We start from the raw sequence: 17973 nt of genomic DNA on the forward strand, positions 1-17973 counted from the left end.
ATAAATAAAAAGGAAAAACGTAAATAAGGACGCGAAGAGAGAATCCCTTCCCTTGTAAAAGAAAAAGCGGATAAACCTTTACCGGCATCACAAACCTTCTTCAAGTATCAAATAAATATTAAATTGCCGCCGAGTCTGAGCCCACCACAACATCTTGACCAAATTACCCTTGCAAAGGCGGTAGTACTTTACAAATTTACCTTACCCCTTTCACAAGTTCACAACGAACCAAATCTATTTCCATTCAGTCATAATCAAATTTACCGTTTACTACTTTGGAGAAGTGTATGTGTTTCGCTACCGACGTAGTTGAAAACTCAAATTCCAATGTTGCCCTTTGGGGTTTTTTAAATTCCACGATGTCTTGAAATTCATAAACCACATTGTTGTGTGTATTCCATGATTGTGAGGGAGACAGAGAGACCCATTCGGCCAAAATCATTGTATTAAAAGCAACAATAAAATAAAATAAAAATAAAAATCAAGGTCTTGAATGATCTGATTTTTATATTGAAAGTTGGCACGAACCCTAGCACCAGCATACATATATGATTTACAATTAATTCGTGTATTTTTGTCTACCGACTATAGTTCCTGTAAATCTAATCTTCATTGCATTGAATTGGATTTAATGAGATTATATTCGCCCTTAGTTTATAAATCCCCAACCATCACAAATTAATAATCATTTTATTGTGCATAAGCAGAATCTAAGAAGATTCTAATATTTGAAGATTTTATGGCAACCATAGAACCCCATTTCATTAACTCACAACAATCCCAACTTCATGGTGGGTGGGATCTGGACTTATAAGATTGACCGTGAGATATCATGAGTCATTCTATAGTAAGGGTCTTATATATGACCCTTAGGTGAGACTTTATTTTTTAGTTGTTAGATCAAATTGGTTAGTCGTTGAATCAAATTTGTTAGCTTCATTTAAGGACTATATATAAAATCATCACTATATAATTCTTGGAAATATCATATCAAATGCGCTATATGGAGGGAGGGTAATTTGCCTAATTGGGTTTTAACATCATATTTCATAAATGAGGAGCAAATGTGAGTTAGGTCAATTAGCCAATATAGTATACATGTCTCATTTTATTCGAGTTTTAACTTTCCTCGTATATTAAAATAGTTTAGAATATTGTCATAACAAAAAAAATTAAAAAAAATTTCCATAACATTTTGAATGTCATTAATTAAACGTACTCTTTACTATTATTTGATGAAAAACAAAAGAATGGAGTGATGGATGTTGTTTATTAACTGCAAAGGGTGTGGTGGAGATGATTGATTCATCTCTATAGTGAACAGCCAAGCTACAAAAAGGAGCTTGAGGGTAAAAGGGTAAAATCAAAGACAGACTACTTAGTGAGTACGTATGTGGGGTGGGTACATTATACATACATCACATGAAGGCTTTGAATGAAGGCTTGAAGAAGGCATGAGGAGAGGAGAGAGGAGAGAGGAGAGGGGAGAGGAGGGGAGTAACCAGCCATCATCATCATCCAAATGGGAAAAACCCAATCAAGTAAACTCGCTGTACCGCCATTTGAAGACAGGGGACACACACGTCATTATCACAAAGCCACAGACCCATTTCCGTCATTTGACTAACCTCCTCCCTCAAGCACCACCATCTCCATTTCACACGCACGCACGCACACACACTGACACTCTCCTCCTCAGTCCCCTCCTTCACTCGCTTTTTCTCTACTTCTGCAGCTGCTGCTGCTGCTACTCTCTCTCTCTCTCTGTGAAAAACCCAAAAAGCCCAATGGGGAGCCGAATCCCATCGCACCAGCTCAGCAACGGGCTGGTGGTGTCGGGTCGACCCGAGCAGCAGCTCAAGGAGCGCCAGCCCACAATGGCGTCACGCGCCGTCCCCTACACCGGCGGTGACGTTAAAAAGTCCGGGGAGCTCGGCAAAATGTTCGATATCCCAATCGCCGATCATCCTCCTCATCTCCCATCCAACGGTCCTCCTCCTTCCAAGCTCTCCGGCTCACGCCCTTCCTCCTCTTCCCAACACAACAGCGGATCCGTTCGATCGGGACCCAACTCCGGCCAGATTTCCAAGAAATCCTCCGGGCCATTGACGCCCCAGCTCCAGCCCACGGGTCTGATTACTTCTGGGCCATTGGGCTCGGGCCCACTAGGTTCCGGACCGAGGAGGTCCTCCGGCCAGCTAGAGCACACCGGGTCGATGAGCAAGGTGGTGTACGGGTCGGCCGTGACGACCTTGAGCGAGGAGGTGAAGGTGGAGTTTCGAGTATCGAAGGCGGCAGTGTGGGTGTTCATGGTGGTGGTGGTGATGGGGTTGCTGGTGGGTGGGTTTCTGATGGTGGCCGTCAAGAAGTGGGTGATTTTGGTGGCGGTTGCGCTCTTTTTGGTGCCCGTGGTGGTGGTGATTGTGTGGAATTACGCCTGGGGGAGAAGAGGGTTGCTAGGGTTTGTGAGGAGGTACCCTGATGCTGAGCTTAGAGGTGCCATTGACGGACAGTACGTCAAGGTCACCGGGGTAATTTCACTCTCCCCCACCCCCCTCTTCTCTTTCTGATGCTCGTTCTTAAAATAATTCAGCTTAACTTTGTTATTTAAATTAGATACACTTAATGCTTTCCCAATTTGTTATTTTTGAAGATTTTGATTTTGGGATACTTGCTGATGCTACTATATGTTGTTTTTTTTGTTTTGATTTATTTGGTACAACGTTTATTTATAATTTAGTCTCGAGACAGAACACGTCAATTGTTTGATTTTGACAAATACTAAGCTATATTATTATTAAGAGTTTGGGTTATCATCACTGTCAGTGTCAATTGGGGAAGGGAATCTGAGTACGAGTCCGCTTTGACCCAGGAGGCATAGATTGCCATTTTTCATGAATAATTGTGGTTACCGCGACCATTTGCATTGGATGCTATAACAATATGTTCTGCAAAATGTTTCCAATTTCTTCTGCTCATTTCCTTGTTGTAGATATTAGGGCATTCAGAACCACCTAGGAATGAGATTCATCACAAGTGCTCTTTTATTTTACTATGATGGGGTCTGGTTTTTACTTTTTATGTTTGTTTTAATCCGTAGTAAATATATGATGGAGATCTCTTTATGTAGGTTGTTACCTGTGGCAGTATTCCTTTGGAATCGTCCTACCAAAGGGTACCTAGGTGTGTATATGTTTCTACAGAGTTATGCAAATCTAAAGGATGCAGTGGCAAGTCGGAAAGTAAAAAATCTAGACATTCAGAGGTTAGTTGTCAGATTATGCTCTGAATTATGTTGAGGTTCAAAGTTTGGCCAATGGTGATTTTAAATACAAATTTATAAATACTGTACTATCAATCAGACATATGTCTGTTATGGAAAACCGAAAGAATGTTTACATATGAGGTGGGCCTTGAAAATGTACATACACTAGGTAGAGTCAAGCTTTTTAGGCATGCAGTAGTTTCAATTCAACCATTTTTGGCTCTCTTACATGCATGTTTCTGGGGGGTGTGGAGCAATAATATAGTCTAATTGACCTGAATTCCCTGAAGAAGTAAATGAATGCCATGTTTGCAATTATTTTACCCCACCAAAAGACTGCCTATGCATTTTTCCTGTTTACCTTCAATCAGGTTCGTTGGTACAGAAATCAGTACCTTCAATTGTCCGTATCACTAATATCAAAAGCTAATTTTATGATTATTTTGAACAGAAATATGTGGCTGATTTTTACATATCAGACTTCCAATCTGGATTAAGAGCGTTAGTGAAAGCTGGCTATGGGGCCAAGGTTGCCCCATTCGTAAAACCAGCCACTGTAGTGGATGTCACAAAGGAAAACAAAGAGTTATCTCCAAGTTTTTTGCGGTGGCTTGCTGAGCGCAACCTCTCTACTGATGACCGCATAATGCGCCTCAAAGAAGGGTATGCCACTTTTCTATTTCTAGCCCCCTCATAACTTGTGGATGGTTGGAAATTTTTACTTTGAACTTGTAAATAGAAACTTATATAGGCTTATGCAATTTATGAGATCGTTTACAATTTATAGGCTTTTAAGAGTGTTTTTTCTTCGTCAGGTATATTAAAGAGGGAAGCACCGTAAGTGTGATGGGGGTTGTAAGGCGCCATGATAACGTGGTCATGATTGTTCCTCCAACAGAGCCTGTTTCAACAGGCTTTCAATGGTTACGCTGCCTTCTCCCAACCTATGTTGAAGGCCTCATTCTGACATGCGATGATAATCAGAATGCTGATGTGGTTCCTGTGTAGATATATTTAGCTTCATGATAGTTTTGTTTATAAGTGGATTTTGCATGTAAAAAGTTGAAGGGTGAAACTGAAGGAGAAAGCGGATACCACCACCAGCTCTGTTCTTTCCTTTCCTGGTTAATTGTATGTAATTTCGCCTAAAGACAGTTCAGAGAGATAGACCGAAGATCATCTAATAATCAAGGTTAAGCGTTCTGTGAAGGTGGTGATGCAATAGGGAAAAAAGGATCTACTACTACCTTTTGAAGAAGTTCCTAGATGATGTAACGTCAGAAATCAGGATGCTCTGGTTTCATGTACATAAGTCAATAGCTTCATAGAGTGCCCAAAGGGGTTCGGCTGCCTTCCTTCTGAAGCTCAATTTTAGTACAAAAAGTAGTTACTAGGGTCTCTGGTTTTCTTTTCCATTATAATCATCTGCCATCACGTGTATTTTTATCTTAATATCTCATGTGTATTGTTTGTGACAAGCTGAGTAATGTTAAAATTCTTCTCAGCATGGTTTGTAGTGTTTATGCTTCCTGCCCTCCCCAAGATCGTATGTGGCAATAGTTATTGTCCTTGTGTGATTACTAGTATTATTATTAAGTAGCACTTTATTTTAAGCGCCTGTATCAGATGGGAAAGAATAACTACACCCTCAGATGCGAAAATTTGACCATGAATGAATAGTATTATGGGTTAATTCTATTGAAAAGCCAAAGAGCACCGGCTCAGAAACACCAGTAACATGACATTTTTTGTTTGCACTTCATCCCTCCCAAATCCTTATTGATATTTGCTACTTTAACAGTAAATATAAAATTCACGTGTTCTTGTAACTAGTAAGCATTTGAGCCGCCAAAACACAGAGATAAAGAAAGGAACTAGAGTCTAGAGGGCATCCCTCCGGCCACCACCACAGTTTCTCCCGTTATGTAAGAAGCATCATCAGATGCCAAAAAGGCAGCCGCAGCAGCCATGTCTCCAGTGGTACCAAGCCTGTTAAGTAACGTCTGCTCCTCGAGGGACTTCCTCTGCAATAAATTACCATTCAAATTCAGTCAACGGCAAATGTGAATGCCCATTGCCCAAGATCCCTAGGAACTATATACTATATATGCAAAGACATATGTCGATATATACATACCACAGCATCAGTTTCTGTAATGTATGAAGCAAAGTTTGTAGGTACAAAACCAGGAGCAACACAATTTACACGAGTATTTGGGGCCATATCAGCAGCAAGGGCCTAAAGTAAGACCAGCAAAGAATAAGCAGAAGAAATGCCTCGCTTGTGAGTTGATGAAGAAATAAATGAGGTGAAACATGAATCATGTACATACCTTGGTTAATCCAAGAAGAGCTGTTTTAGTGACCCCATACATTGCCATGGAAGCTGGTGGGTGGTAGCCAGCAATCGAGGAAATGATAACAACTGAAGAACCCTTCTTCAAGTGAGGATCCGCGTCCTGTTAAATAATTAAGTTGTATTATAACCTTGAATATATTACACCAGAAGTATTATGCACATGGAAAATGCAAAGAGAGGATCAAAATAGCTTATTCCAAAGCTCAAGCAGAAAATTTCCATGGGAAAAGAGCTCACGATGAGTCATGGCTCCTCAAGCGTGTCTACCTATGGCATTTTACCTTCAGCAGAAGTATAGAAGCTTTGACATTTATTTCCCATAGCTTGTCAAGCACAGATTCTTTGGTTTGCAATATGGTATCAATTGATGGATTGGCAGCAGCATTTGATACAACCACATCTATTTTTCCATATTTCTGCAAACAAACAAGTAAATTTCAACCATTCAACAAAATGGCATTGAAGAACCATTTGAAATAGAAACAGTAACTGTTTTCAAGTAAAAGAGATAATCTGTAGCCATCACAAAGATAACAGCTTTTTAACTCATCTGTCGTTGAATTTGAGACCTCCACAAGTAGATTTTTAAACCTAAACAAAACTCATACATCCCACATTTTTCTCACAACTTTCTGTTTATATTTTCCATCCTGCTTGGAGAATAAGTGGCAAATCAAGGATTCAACAAATGATCTTACCTGCACAGTCTTGCTTATGAGGTTCTTCCTCTGTTCTTCATTTGACACATGGCAAACGACTCCAAACACTTCAATTCCTCCAGCTTTAAGTGTTTGAACTGCTTCATCAACGTTTTTCTGGAAAGATTTGATTAAGCTTGAAACAACTCAACACAACTATTCAAAAACAACACAAAACTCAATACCACTTGGCTGGTTGTGGAAGATAGCAAAAGAACCAAAAGTACAGATTCAAACATGTACCATTTTAGCTCGATTGAACCTGAAATGTATGTGTAATCCATAAAACTATTGCAATTTTAAGTTCATGATACGCAAGATTTCACTAATTTTTCCTCTCTCCCTTTCTCTCTGGAATTAATTTAAGAGAGGGGGATGAAATCCAATTTGATGGAACAAATTGGTCCAATCATCATCTGAGCTTTGCAATATTGAAAAGCTAAATATACATTACAAACTGAACATTTGATATCATTTTCAGCAACCACATATAACGAAATTCAGCGTTTCGTCTTTCGATCCCAGTTTCCACAGAAACCAAAAAGCAATCATACTTGACTAGAAGCAACGATAATCCGGATGAATTTCATGAAAAACAAAAGGCCAAAGATGTAAAATTACCTGCTTGCGAGAGGATATAACAACAGAGGCTCCTTCCAAACCGAGGCGCTCGGCTATGGCGAATCCGATGCCCTGAGTGGAAGCCGTCACAATCGCTACTTTGCCTTCGAATCTCCTCCCAATCTTCGATTTCTCCATTTTCTTGGGTTTCTCGTAACCAAGTTGTCTTTTTTAGCTAGGCAGCGAGCAGAGACTTGTTTTGTTTTTTTGTTTTTTGTTTTTTTGTTTTTAAACTGAAAATTATTGCCTCCTGACCCTGAGGGGAAAACGGTTAAGAGTTTAAGAATTTTTACATAGTACTTATTTAATGTTTAAAATGTAATGATCCCTCATTCTTTGGCTAATTATTAGTAATTAGAGATAAAAATAGTGTCATTATACTGAAGCTCTATTGATTTATTAGTAATATTTGTTTTATGTTCCAATGAGATAGATATTAGAAAACTGATTCAGATTCAGAGGGTAAGAAAAGCCATTTCAAATTCAGTATTGAAACAATAAGCAGACGAGAAAAGAAATGGAACATCAATTTAAGCAAGACCATCCCACATACAGCTTAAGAAAAGCCAAAGCTTTCAGTATGAAAGCCCAAATACCCAAATCATGTTCACATCTTACATGCCCATGGATGATGATGCGTTCCAACTTCTGGGAATGCAACTCTCAAAAGGTATTCAACCAACAATAAAATGGATGGATGATCAAATATAGAACAATATAGTCTGATATACCATGCCATATATCTAGAAACCAACATTTTTAATCATAAGGATTTCTGAAATTCTTCAACAGTTCCGGGATTTCACGGCCAAGCATGTCATCTACAGCTTGAATCATTTTCGGCTTCAATTTCTCAAATTTATCGATGTTGTAACCTTTCAAGACCTCTCTAAAGTGCTCCACATCTGGAAAGTCTCCTGCTGGTAAATGGAAGTCCCTCTGAACCTGTTTTTGGAAAGCTTAATATGAGTAAGTATGCTTGGAATATATAGGGGTAAAACTAAATAGTGTTAAAGAGAGACCTTTGCAAATTCATCTTCAAGATTATCCATCAATCGTTGTTGAGTCTTAGTTTTGCCCATCATAGCAGGCATCTCCTTTTTCAGATGACTAATTATATAGGCATGAGTCTTAGCAGCTCTAGCACGTTTAACAAATTCATTGATCTACAATATACAACATTAGAATCAAATTTTATCAGTGCAAATCTAAGAACCTAATATAGAAATAAAAAAGGACACTATATAATCAAAAGTAACCAAGTATTCTTTGGTATATCAACCAAAACAGTAACAAAATATCAAAATAAGACAATCTTACCCGTCGATCACATGCTTTCTTTGGTATATCAACTAAATCTGCTAGTAAATCGTTTTGTTCTTTTTCGAAAAGTTCTTTACCCATAGGGCCAACAGCTGATTCATTGACAGGTTTATCATTAAATGATCTGCAAAGCCAAGAAAAACAAAAACATGATTCACTTAAATCAACTACGCATAAAACCAGCTTAAATAATTAACAAATTCAAAACTAGAAAGCTTACCCAATATAAACACGCACAACTTCCGGAGTATTCAAAACTTTTCCAAGTGACCACATCAATGCCCCATAAACTCTCATCAACTACAATGTGTAATTGAAGAGTTAATAAGTTGAAAAGTGTTATCAAGAAAAAGTAAAATGCACAAAGCCAAAACAATATATAAACTAGAAGTGCATCTCACTTGTTGAGTATCAACTTGATCTGCTTTGTTTAGAACCACTCGAATCTTGTCATCATTACCACGTAGAGATGTAATTACACGTTTAAACTCATCGCTGATATCAAGTTTATGAGGGTCAAACAGAAGAAGAATAACATCACATTTTGCAGCAAACCACGATATAGCACCAGTGAAATCATAACTCCTTTGCGTTCGTTGCTTTTCTCCCGATAGAACTCCAGGAGTATCAACAAATGTAATTTCATCTAGCAACTGTAATCATAAAAAAGAAAGATCAACACACTGATGAAAATGTAATACAAATATATGGTTATCAAAAACTTTCAACTCACTGGATGTGGCATTTGAGAACACTCAAATTTTGACAGAAATGCACCTCCGAATGTTGCTAACCCACTAAAAGGCATGTCTGCATGAACGGCTATGGTATTTCCAGGAATACTCCTCTCATCAGGTCCAGACTAAGTACAAAAATATGAGTATCATTCAGAATTTCCAAGAACATTTGACACACAATAAACCTCATATTACAAAGAAACAATGATAAACTTAATTAGTTTTAAAAAAGGAATCATTGTTATTAAAAATTATACCATCACAGCAACAAATCTATCAGTAGTAGGTTCTGGACCAATATGAGCTCCTGTTCAAAGAAGTAAATGTTAGGTCATTAAATCGTTTGGTTGTCAATTAATCACTTCAAAATAAAATGAAAGAGAACTTAACCAACCTGGATAGTTACATCTTAGCAAATGTTTGATAAATGTTGTTTTTCCAGTTGAATATTGTCCCAAAAGCATGACCATAGGCTTAGCATCAAAATCACTATTAGTCTGCGAAAAAATAAATCAGCCATAAATTTAGCAAATGCTCTACCTAAACAAAACGTTACTAAGAAGAGCAAACCATATTTCATTCCCATCCCAATTGGAGAACTAACAAAATCATATGTATCCTACTAAATACATAAGAAGATATGAGACTCACCAATGATGGAGATACAAAGTCATTGAAGCGATAAGTAAGTTCCAATGGCTTTAGTTTTTCGTTGTACAATCTCTTCAAACCATCAGTTATAGATGTAACAGCAATAAGAGGTAGCTGAAGAAACGGATTTGAACAAGTCAGGCAATAAGGAAAGAGAAGGCATCCCTTTATAAATATGAAAACAAGTTGATATGTAGATTACAGAATCAAAATAATAAGAGACACAAGAAAAAAAAAAACCTTTGCCAAAGATTTGGGAGTAAAACAATGAATATCAGTTACCAAATTTCAGGGTTAGATGTCTACGAAAAATACAATGTCATATCCGTGAATTAGAACACAGGGAAACTAACTACTTTTAACTGAATAAGCGAAGAAACTGGTTAGGGAGATAATTCAACTGAATAAAAAAATGTACGAGTATAAAGATACAGTCCTAACTGTAATTCAACCATCAATAAGGACGATAGACTTGCATCATTATCTATATATGCTAATGATAAGATTTTGGAAAGACGACATGGCAGCAGTTCTAAAGCAAATCATTCAAAATCAAAAATTATCTCCAGTGGAAGAAAGGACATCTGATCTTACCTTCTTCACTGATTTTGAACCAAACCACTGGGCTGGTGGTTGAGATTGAATGCTTCCTACATCATTACCAACAAACAAACTTAGTAAAAGATCGTAACACATTTATTCACATAAGTTAGATGGATTTTCTAACCATTTACTTCAAGTCCATTTGTCGTTGAACTCTTGGTTTTCTGTTGATATAGAATCAAGAAACTAATGAGTGAAATTCATAGTGTAGGCCACAATGTCAAGAAGCAGGAAAACGGAAGATACTCACGGCTGACAGAGCATCCAAACCTTCCATAAGTGGAGGATTAATGTTTTCCCAGTCAACTGCAATTAAATAAGAATAATGTTTAGAGAGTTCTGAACGCATAACATTCTTGTCAGCCTCAAGGAAAAGCTTTCAAATAATATAACTGGAGGAAAAAAATGAATGAGACCTAGTCAAATTGTATACGTTGTATGGTTCTGAATTTATGCATGCAATGCAAAACAGCAAAGAAGTATTAAACAAATATATTCCACTTGCCTTCAGTTTTGAGGACGTCTGGGGTTAATTCATGTTCTTGCGCCAAGGAAATCAGCTATCAATTCGAACACAGATGAGGGTAAGATTCTATTACAATAGCTAATATAACATATCCCAAATATTCTACACAAAAAAGAAATCATGTACAACCTGCATTGCAGTAATGAACTCTGTAAAACCTAAAAACCCCTGTCGCTTCTTGTCAGCAGTGGCCCAAACCTTCAATGATAAATGAGAAACAGAAAGTGAGTTTCAAACCCCATACATCAGATTGTCACATAGAAGAGGCTAAGAGACCAAATACAAGATACAAGCAAATTAGCAGCCAAAAACTAGTGATCTGAGGGTAAAACCACAAAATCTTACTTTCCAAGTTCAATAAACTAGTTTAGGCTATAAAACAAACAAAATCATAAGCTAAAAGTAATAGCTGACCAGCCTCGTCAGCAATAGTTTGGGGTTAATTATTATTTTATTATTAGTTAGCTGTCATGGAGTTGCTATAAATAGCACCTTCCTCTTGTAATCACTGGAATTAAGAACAGAATCTTATTCTACTTCATTTCTCTTTTATCTTTCTTCTCTGGTTTCTCTCACTCACAAATTCTAGCTTCTTCCTCTCTCATGGATTCTAACATGGTATCAGAGCCGTGCGGTTGACCTGTTCATCTTCTTTTAGCTCTCGTTCGCTTCCTCCTCCGCTGCTTTCAATTGCGCCGACTCAAGATTCTTCGCTTCGTCATCTCTCTTCGCTTAGCTAAGTTCCTTTCTTCGAGACTCTTCTTTTCTGCAATCGGTTCATTACTTTCTGCGACAGCTTAATTCTTGGTGTTTCTGGCGCACATTTTGAAACCCTAATTTTTGCATTAATTTGGGATTTTGCTCTCTCTGTATCGACATTGTGTCAAGATTGGTGTGTTTTTTGGTGAAACCTTACCTATGGCTCCAGAAATTAATGTGATGGAATTGCTTCGTAGAGTCTGTGATTTCATGTCCCTCAAATTGGATGAAACCAATTATGTCATTTGGAGCTCGAAAATCCAGCATTTGTTGAAAGGATATCATTTACTAGGGTATATTGATGGTTCTGTGCCTTGCCCTGCTCGAACAGCAGATTCATATCAGACTTGGGTTGACAATGATATGGCCATTTTGAATATGCTCATTGCTACAATTTCAGAGGATGCATATACTGAGATAATGACTTGTACTAATTCTAAGGATGCTTGGGACATCTTACAAGACCGCTATGCTTCTATCTCAGAGGCCAATGTCATGCAACTAAAGACAAACCTTCAAACAATTCAAAAGGGTGTGGATGATATTGAGACCTATCTTTCTAAGATCAAAACTGCAAGACAGAGACTCAGCAGTGCTAAAATACAAGTTTCTGACAAGGATATATTACTAATTACCTTGACTGGTTTACCTGTTGAGTATAATCATTTTAAGTCCCACATTCGAGCTAGACCTATTTCCATTACCCTTGCTGAGTTGAGGTCTCTATTGTTGGCTGAAGAACAAGACATTGCAGCAGCTGCCTCACACTCTAATCCTCCTGTACTTACTGCTATGATGGCTAAATCCACTGCAGTTCCTGTGCATCAGTCGAACCAACAGTCTCTCAACTCTTCTCCTGCTGGAGGACACTGGCATAACAATCAGAGCGGCTATAATGGCTCTTCCAATTGGAATCATGGCTCTTCCCACTGGAATAATAGGGGGCATCACAGTGGTGGCAATAGAAACTATAGAGGTGGTCAGAACAGAAACTACAATGGTGGAAGGTATAATAATAGATTCAATGGAGGACGGTTTAATAATCGAGGCAATTTTAATGATGGTTACATTCCCTTTCAAGACCACAATTCCTGGGACTACAAATTCAACATACTTCCTCAGGCTTGTTTGTCAATCAGTCTAAATATGCTTCAGAGTTACTTGCCAAGATGAACATGCAAACTTGTGCCACTGTCCCTACTCCAATGCTACAGGAACAAAACTTTACAAGAATGATGGTGAGTTGTTGGACACTCCGTCTCTTTATAGAAGTATTGTCGGAGCTCTTCAATATCTTACTTTCAGCAGACCAGACATTGCATATGCAGTTAATTATGCTTGTCAATTCTTGCAACAACCTACGACCACACATCTCATTGCAGTCAAAAGAATTTTGAGATATATACAAGGCACTCTTGACTATGGGATTCAGTTTACTTCAGGATTCCTAGAGTTACAGGCCTACACAGATGCTGATTGGGCAGGTGACCCTAATGATCGCAGATCAACATCAGGTTATGTAGTCTTCTTAGGGAGAAATCCCATTTCTTGGGGAGCAAAGAAACAAACAACAGTATCCAGGTCTTCCACAGAGGCAGAGTATCGATCTCTTGCAAATTCAGCGTGTGAGTTGGTTTGGCTCAAACAGTTATTGCAGGAAATCCACATCACTCTTCGTAAACCACCAGTTATCTGGTGCGACAATATTTCTGCTATTGCTCTTGCTCATAATCCAGTCTTTCATAGTAAGACTCGACATATGGAAATTGATGTTCATTTCGTTCGAGAGAGAGTTCAAAGGAAGGAAATGCAAGTCTGTCATCTATCTAGTACTGAGCAACTTGGAGATATTCTGACCAAAAGCTTAGCTGCTCCTCAGTTTCAATATCTGCGCAACAACCTCATGCTTGGTAAACCTCGCATGAGTTTGCAGGGGGGTAATAGCTGACCAGCCTCGTCAGCAATAGTTTGGGGTTAATTATTATTTTATTATTAGTTAGCTGTCATGGAGTTGCTATAAATAGCACCTTCCTCTTGTAATCACTGGAATTAAGAACAGAATCTTATTCTACTTCATTTCTCTTTTATCTTTCTTCTCTGGTTTCTCTCACTCACAAATTCTAGCTTCTTCCTCTCTCATGGATTCTAACAAAAAGCACTGGAATGGAAAATAGAAATCAGCCTGATATCACAGTGAAACTTAAAAACCTGCTTGAGTTCTTGTCGAGAAAGCTTTGACAGGGCGAAGAACTTAGTGGCTTCGTTACCGGTAATGCGACCATCTCCATCTGAACCAGAAAAACATAGCTAAGAATCCAAACCAATATTTGATTAAAGTTCAGTAAGAATCAGACGGAAACAAATTATACCTGAATCAACCAAGTTGAACCATTCCTGGTAAACCTTCTGGTACTCTTTCGGGCACAGACTGACGGTACCCATTTGAGAGCCAAAAGGAACTTAGAAATTTGAAAAACGAAATGAGATTATGAGAGAGGGCCGGAGCGGCCGTGTGGTTTTTATCTCTTTTTTCTGTAACAGTTTTGGCGCTTGGGCGGAATGGTATTTTGCCAGTGGAAATATTAAAGCGGTTCGCATTTGAATTATAAGCGGGGCCAGAGTCCCTGTGGAACGTTGATCTGTATGATTTTTACGTTCGGGCCAGGTGATAATCATGCTGGTGGACTTGGACGTCGAAACTGGGCCCCGTTTAGGAAATTAAAAAACTAGGTCTAAATCCGGCCGTTGGATTAATGCAACTGCGTAAGGAACAGCATAAGAAGGTGGGGGCGTCTGTACGCCATTCTTACCTAAGCTAATTTTTGTTTGGGGACAATAATAGAGGAGTGCGTAATTTGAAGTTTTGAACTAAAAATTCGAGCGCCTATATGTTCAAATTAGTCTTTGTTTTTTTTCTTTTTTTTTGGGCCAATATGTGTTCAAATTAGTTAAGTTCACCCAAAGATTTCATCTCCACCTTGTAGTTCAGTATTATTTTATAATTTCTCTTCAAAGTATTTCCAAAACTTATAATTCTATGCTGAATTCATTTCTATTCCGATTTTTGAAATCTTTGAAACTACAAAAATTCAAAAACTAATAAAGAAAAGTTGGGTACAGCTGTTACATTCTTTTTCTATGTGTCAACAAACTCAATAATATATACTTTGCATGAAATCCTTCATTTACATAAATAACCTCATGCAAGATGAGGCATAACACTAATAAGAGCCAAAGAATGAAGACTAACATGACAAATAAGATTATAAAAAAATTAACATCCAAGAATACGTACTAATTACTTTAATATTAAGTCAATATAGCAAACATTTTCTTAAGAAAAAGAATAATGACAACCACAAATAAACTTTCCGGTCTTTAAAACAACCAATTAAACTTTTCTTCTCCCTTTCACTTCCAAAAAGACCCAAAGCAAAGCCATGCCCATGTCACTGCCTTTCACTTCGAAATAGACAGCACCAACTCTACGAAAGAAGAAAAGAACATAAAATATTAGTAGTTTGCTCCTGATGATGAGGAAATGTAAAACATATATAATGACAGAAGCTTTGGCCGGCCTCAACCATACCTTTGATTTGGAATTGGAAGAAGATTTTCCACGTTTATTTGCACTATTTAAATGATTGACTGGTTGTTGTTGGGGCATACTGGGAAATTGTGATGCAGTTTTTTTTTCTTCTTTCACTTGCTCGAATATGTAAGTAAAACCTTCTCCCGAGTGGGGGTCTTTTTCATCCCAATCCCCAAACTTGGGTATTGACGCTACTCTAGTATGCTGTCACGTTACAAATTTTGCACAAGATTATTAAAACAAGATGACCCTAGAGAAAGAAATCTCTACTATTATAAAGCGAGACCAAAAACAGTTCTGATTTATAGTGTTTGTTCGGAAAGAGAACTCACAGTGTCGTGACCAAGAAGATCAGAGTGAGAGTGATGGCTACTGGTAGTACTCTTAGGCTTGCTCTGAGAATGGGACATGCTGCTATGATCGCTTCCAGTTCCAGACGAAGCCAAACTGCTCTTTCTTCTATCAGATCTCTCACGTCTGTGTCTTGACTGTTGTTGCTGCAACAGTGAATAATCTGAGTTGCTCCTTTCACTGCCAGACTCGGACGTGTTACTCTTGCGGCTCCCTACAGAAGTCTTTCGTCGATGCGCCCCATGGCCTGCGTCTCCCTCAGTTTGTTCTGCTTTAGGGTTTGTCAAGGTTCTTGATGTGCTGCTGGAACTCATGCCATTGTATGGAGGCTGTGCCGCTTGGAAATCAAGCATGGCCTTGAAGGCCTCTGGGTTCTCTTCAGGATCATTTGGGTTCCTCTTCACCCCATCTTTACGGGCGTTCTCAAAACAAGCAGTGTAGGATATATTTTCACTGTCCCAGTCCCCAAATTTCGGGACATGGGTTTTTTTCTGCAACGTAGTCATTTCAACAAGAAAGAAAGCTACTAATTACTTTGCAAAAGAAAAACAAAAGTGAAAAGTTTAAGAGAGATCCTTTTTTAAATAAACAAATTAAAAAAAAAAGAGAATCCTCTCGACTAAATATCGATGAGAAATTAATGTATACGAATCACACCACTTAAAATCTAAAAATTTCAAATTTCCTAATTTGTATCAATCAAACAAAGACGGTCAACTCTCAATTCAAAACCTGACATTAATTTATGGTATGAATTAATCAAATAAATCCTTAAGAAAATGAAATAATTAATTTCCCACTCATGAAGCAAATAATTTATGACCCTATAACAATAAAAATAAGAAAAATATATGTATGGAGTGAATCGAGCGATATTTAACCAACTAACAAAAACCAATCAATAAACCAATGACGATCAATTTCTTCACAAAAACCAATCAACATAAGTCAAATTCCAAAACTCAAAAAAGCATATATAGTAAGAACATGACTTACGGACATAATATCGGTGGATTAATTGTTGTAGAAATGATGAGTGAAGAAGAAGGAGATGAGGGTGGAGGAAGAAAAAGAAGAAGGTGGATCGATTGATCCTTTCTTGTTTTCAGACAATTCAGGACGCGTTTTGAGCACCAAGAAATTAAAGTTGGGGATCTGGACGTGCGTTAGAACATCGTCCATCCGATGGTTACAAAGTTTGCTAAGCGTATAAACCATTTCAAACCCCCCAAGCAACAATGTCTTTGTTTGTTAGCTAACTATAGTTCAAATTTTAAAATATATATATATATGTTATCTGTTATGGTTGCCATGAAGTGGCGATTTTGTCGTCCTCTCTTGCTCCTCTTCTTCCTCGTCGGCATGCTCATCATATTACACCCATATATTACTCATAATATGTAGTAAAGTATATTAAAAAGAGAGTAAAATAAGCGGAATTATGCTTAGAAAAGTGCTCCTCAAGCAAGATAACAAACGACCCGGATTATAAATAAAAAAAACAGAAGAAAAGACCAAACCTCCTTACTTTCGGCAGCATGGCAGTTTGTGGATTGGTTCTCCATAGATCTCTAACGCGACACCAAAAACCAAAAAATGCTTGCTTAGATACAGAGAGATAATATACAGAGACATGATTCCCTTTATATAATTGCAGATACGACAAATTAATAACTTACCCTATGATTGGCCTTTAGCAACATTTAAATTGGTTTTTTTTAATCGACATTTCTTATGAAATAATAGATTTTCAACTAATGTGTTTTACTATTGTTTTGCTCCTGATTTTCAATAAATAATTATCGATTTCTATTCAATTCTCCTGATTTCCTCATAAATGAGTTGTCATTAACTTTTATTTGATGAAGATAATCCGTGAGTTGACTTCAACTCATTATTATTTTGATTTCATTTCTTTTTCTGAGTCTGAGTTATCGTAACTAATAATCATATTCCACGCGGTAATAATTATATTCTTTACTTTCTAATTTTGGAAAACTGCACCCCAAAAAAGAAAGAAAAAAAAAAAGGTACAACTTAGAGCTTATATTAAAAATTGAACGGTAAATGACCCATAAGTGTAATGGTTTGAAGTAATTGCTCATCTAGACAAGGTTCTTGGTTCTTCTAGCACATGTGTTGTAAGTGAGTTTATTATATTATCGCATCTCTCAATACGAAATATCCTAAAAATAAAAAAATAAAAAAAAAAAAGCGGAGTTAGAGAATAATTTACACATACATATATATTTTTTAGGCTTAAGTGCTACAGTACACCCAAACATTGGTCAATTCTCACTTTACCCCCTTAAAGTTAAAGTGACTCACTTTGCCCCCTTGGCCAAGGTTTGATGTTTCACATTGCCCCTTCCGTTAACTCCATCCAAAAGTCTGTTAAATTTAATACAAATTTATAAATAAACTCAATCCTAGATACATGTATTTATAATAAAACTCAAACACTATTTAAACATAGAAACACACCCAA

General features: G+C 37.5%; 4 protein-coding genes across 4 annotated transcripts; 1 reads left to right on the top strand and 3 right to left on the bottom strand.

The window, feature by feature from the left end:
- Window positions 1-1466: 1466 nt before the first annotated feature.
- On the top strand, window positions 1467-4772 carry LOC103324460 (Ubiquitin-specific protease family C19-related protein). The gene is made up of 4 exons (XM_008226520.3): window positions 1467-2531; window positions 3131-3265; window positions 3717-3928; window positions 4081-4772. Exons 1-4 carry the CDS (start codon window positions 1788-1790, stop codon window positions 4271-4273), a joined length of 1284 nt encoding a protein of 427 aa, XP_008224742.2. The 5' UTR covers window positions 1467-1787; the 3' UTR covers window positions 4274-4772.
- A 146-nt stretch (window positions 4773-4918) lies between these two features.
- Window positions 4919-7154, bottom strand: IBR1 (indole-3-butyric acid response 1). Its single transcript, XM_008226519.3, has 6 exons — window positions 6944-7154; window positions 6323-6439; window positions 5906-6040; window positions 5599-5724; window positions 5403-5504; window positions 4919-5289 (listed from the first exon to the last, which is right to left on the bottom strand). Exons 1-6 carry the CDS (start codon window positions 7079-7081, stop codon window positions 5140-5142), a joined length of 768 nt encoding a protein of 255 aa, XP_008224741.2. The 5' UTR covers window positions 7082-7154; the 3' UTR covers window positions 4919-5139.
- Window positions 7155-7451: 297 nt separating this feature from the next.
- On the bottom strand, window positions 7452-14098 carry EHD2 (EPS15 homology domain 2). Its single transcript, XM_008226517.2, has 16 exons — window positions 13912-14098; window positions 13751-13830; window positions 10913-10981; window positions 10763-10817; window positions 10508-10563; window positions 10382-10421; window positions 10249-10304; window positions 9655-9768; window positions 9398-9500; window positions 9261-9310; window positions 9000-9128; window positions 8668-8919; window positions 8487-8566; window positions 8264-8390; window positions 7966-8109; window positions 7452-7888 (listed from the first exon to the last, which is right to left on the bottom strand). Exons 1-16 carry the CDS (start codon window positions 13982-13984, stop codon window positions 7703-7705), a joined length of 1614 nt encoding a protein of 537 aa, XP_008224739.1. The 5' UTR covers window positions 13985-14098; the 3' UTR covers window positions 7452-7702.
- Window positions 14099-14783: 685 nt separating this feature from the next.
- LOC103324456 (RPM1-interacting protein 4-like) lies at window positions 14784-16680 on the bottom strand. The gene is made up of 4 exons (XM_008226516.2): window positions 16482-16680; window positions 15467-15976; window positions 15132-15338; window positions 14784-15027 (listed from the first exon to the last, which is right to left on the bottom strand). Exons 1-4 carry the CDS (start codon window positions 16485-16487, stop codon window positions 14992-14994), a joined length of 759 nt encoding a protein of 252 aa, XP_008224738.2. The 5' UTR covers window positions 16488-16680; the 3' UTR covers window positions 14784-14991.
- Window positions 16681-17973: the final 1293 nt, after the last annotated feature.

Source organism: Prunus mume, linkage group LG3 (genome assembly GCF_029339155.1).
Source record: "Prunus mume cultivar Tortuosa linkage group LG3, ASM2933915v1, whole genome shotgun sequence".
NCBI lineage: Eukaryota > Viridiplantae > Streptophyta > Magnoliopsida > Rosales > Rosaceae > Prunus > Prunus mume.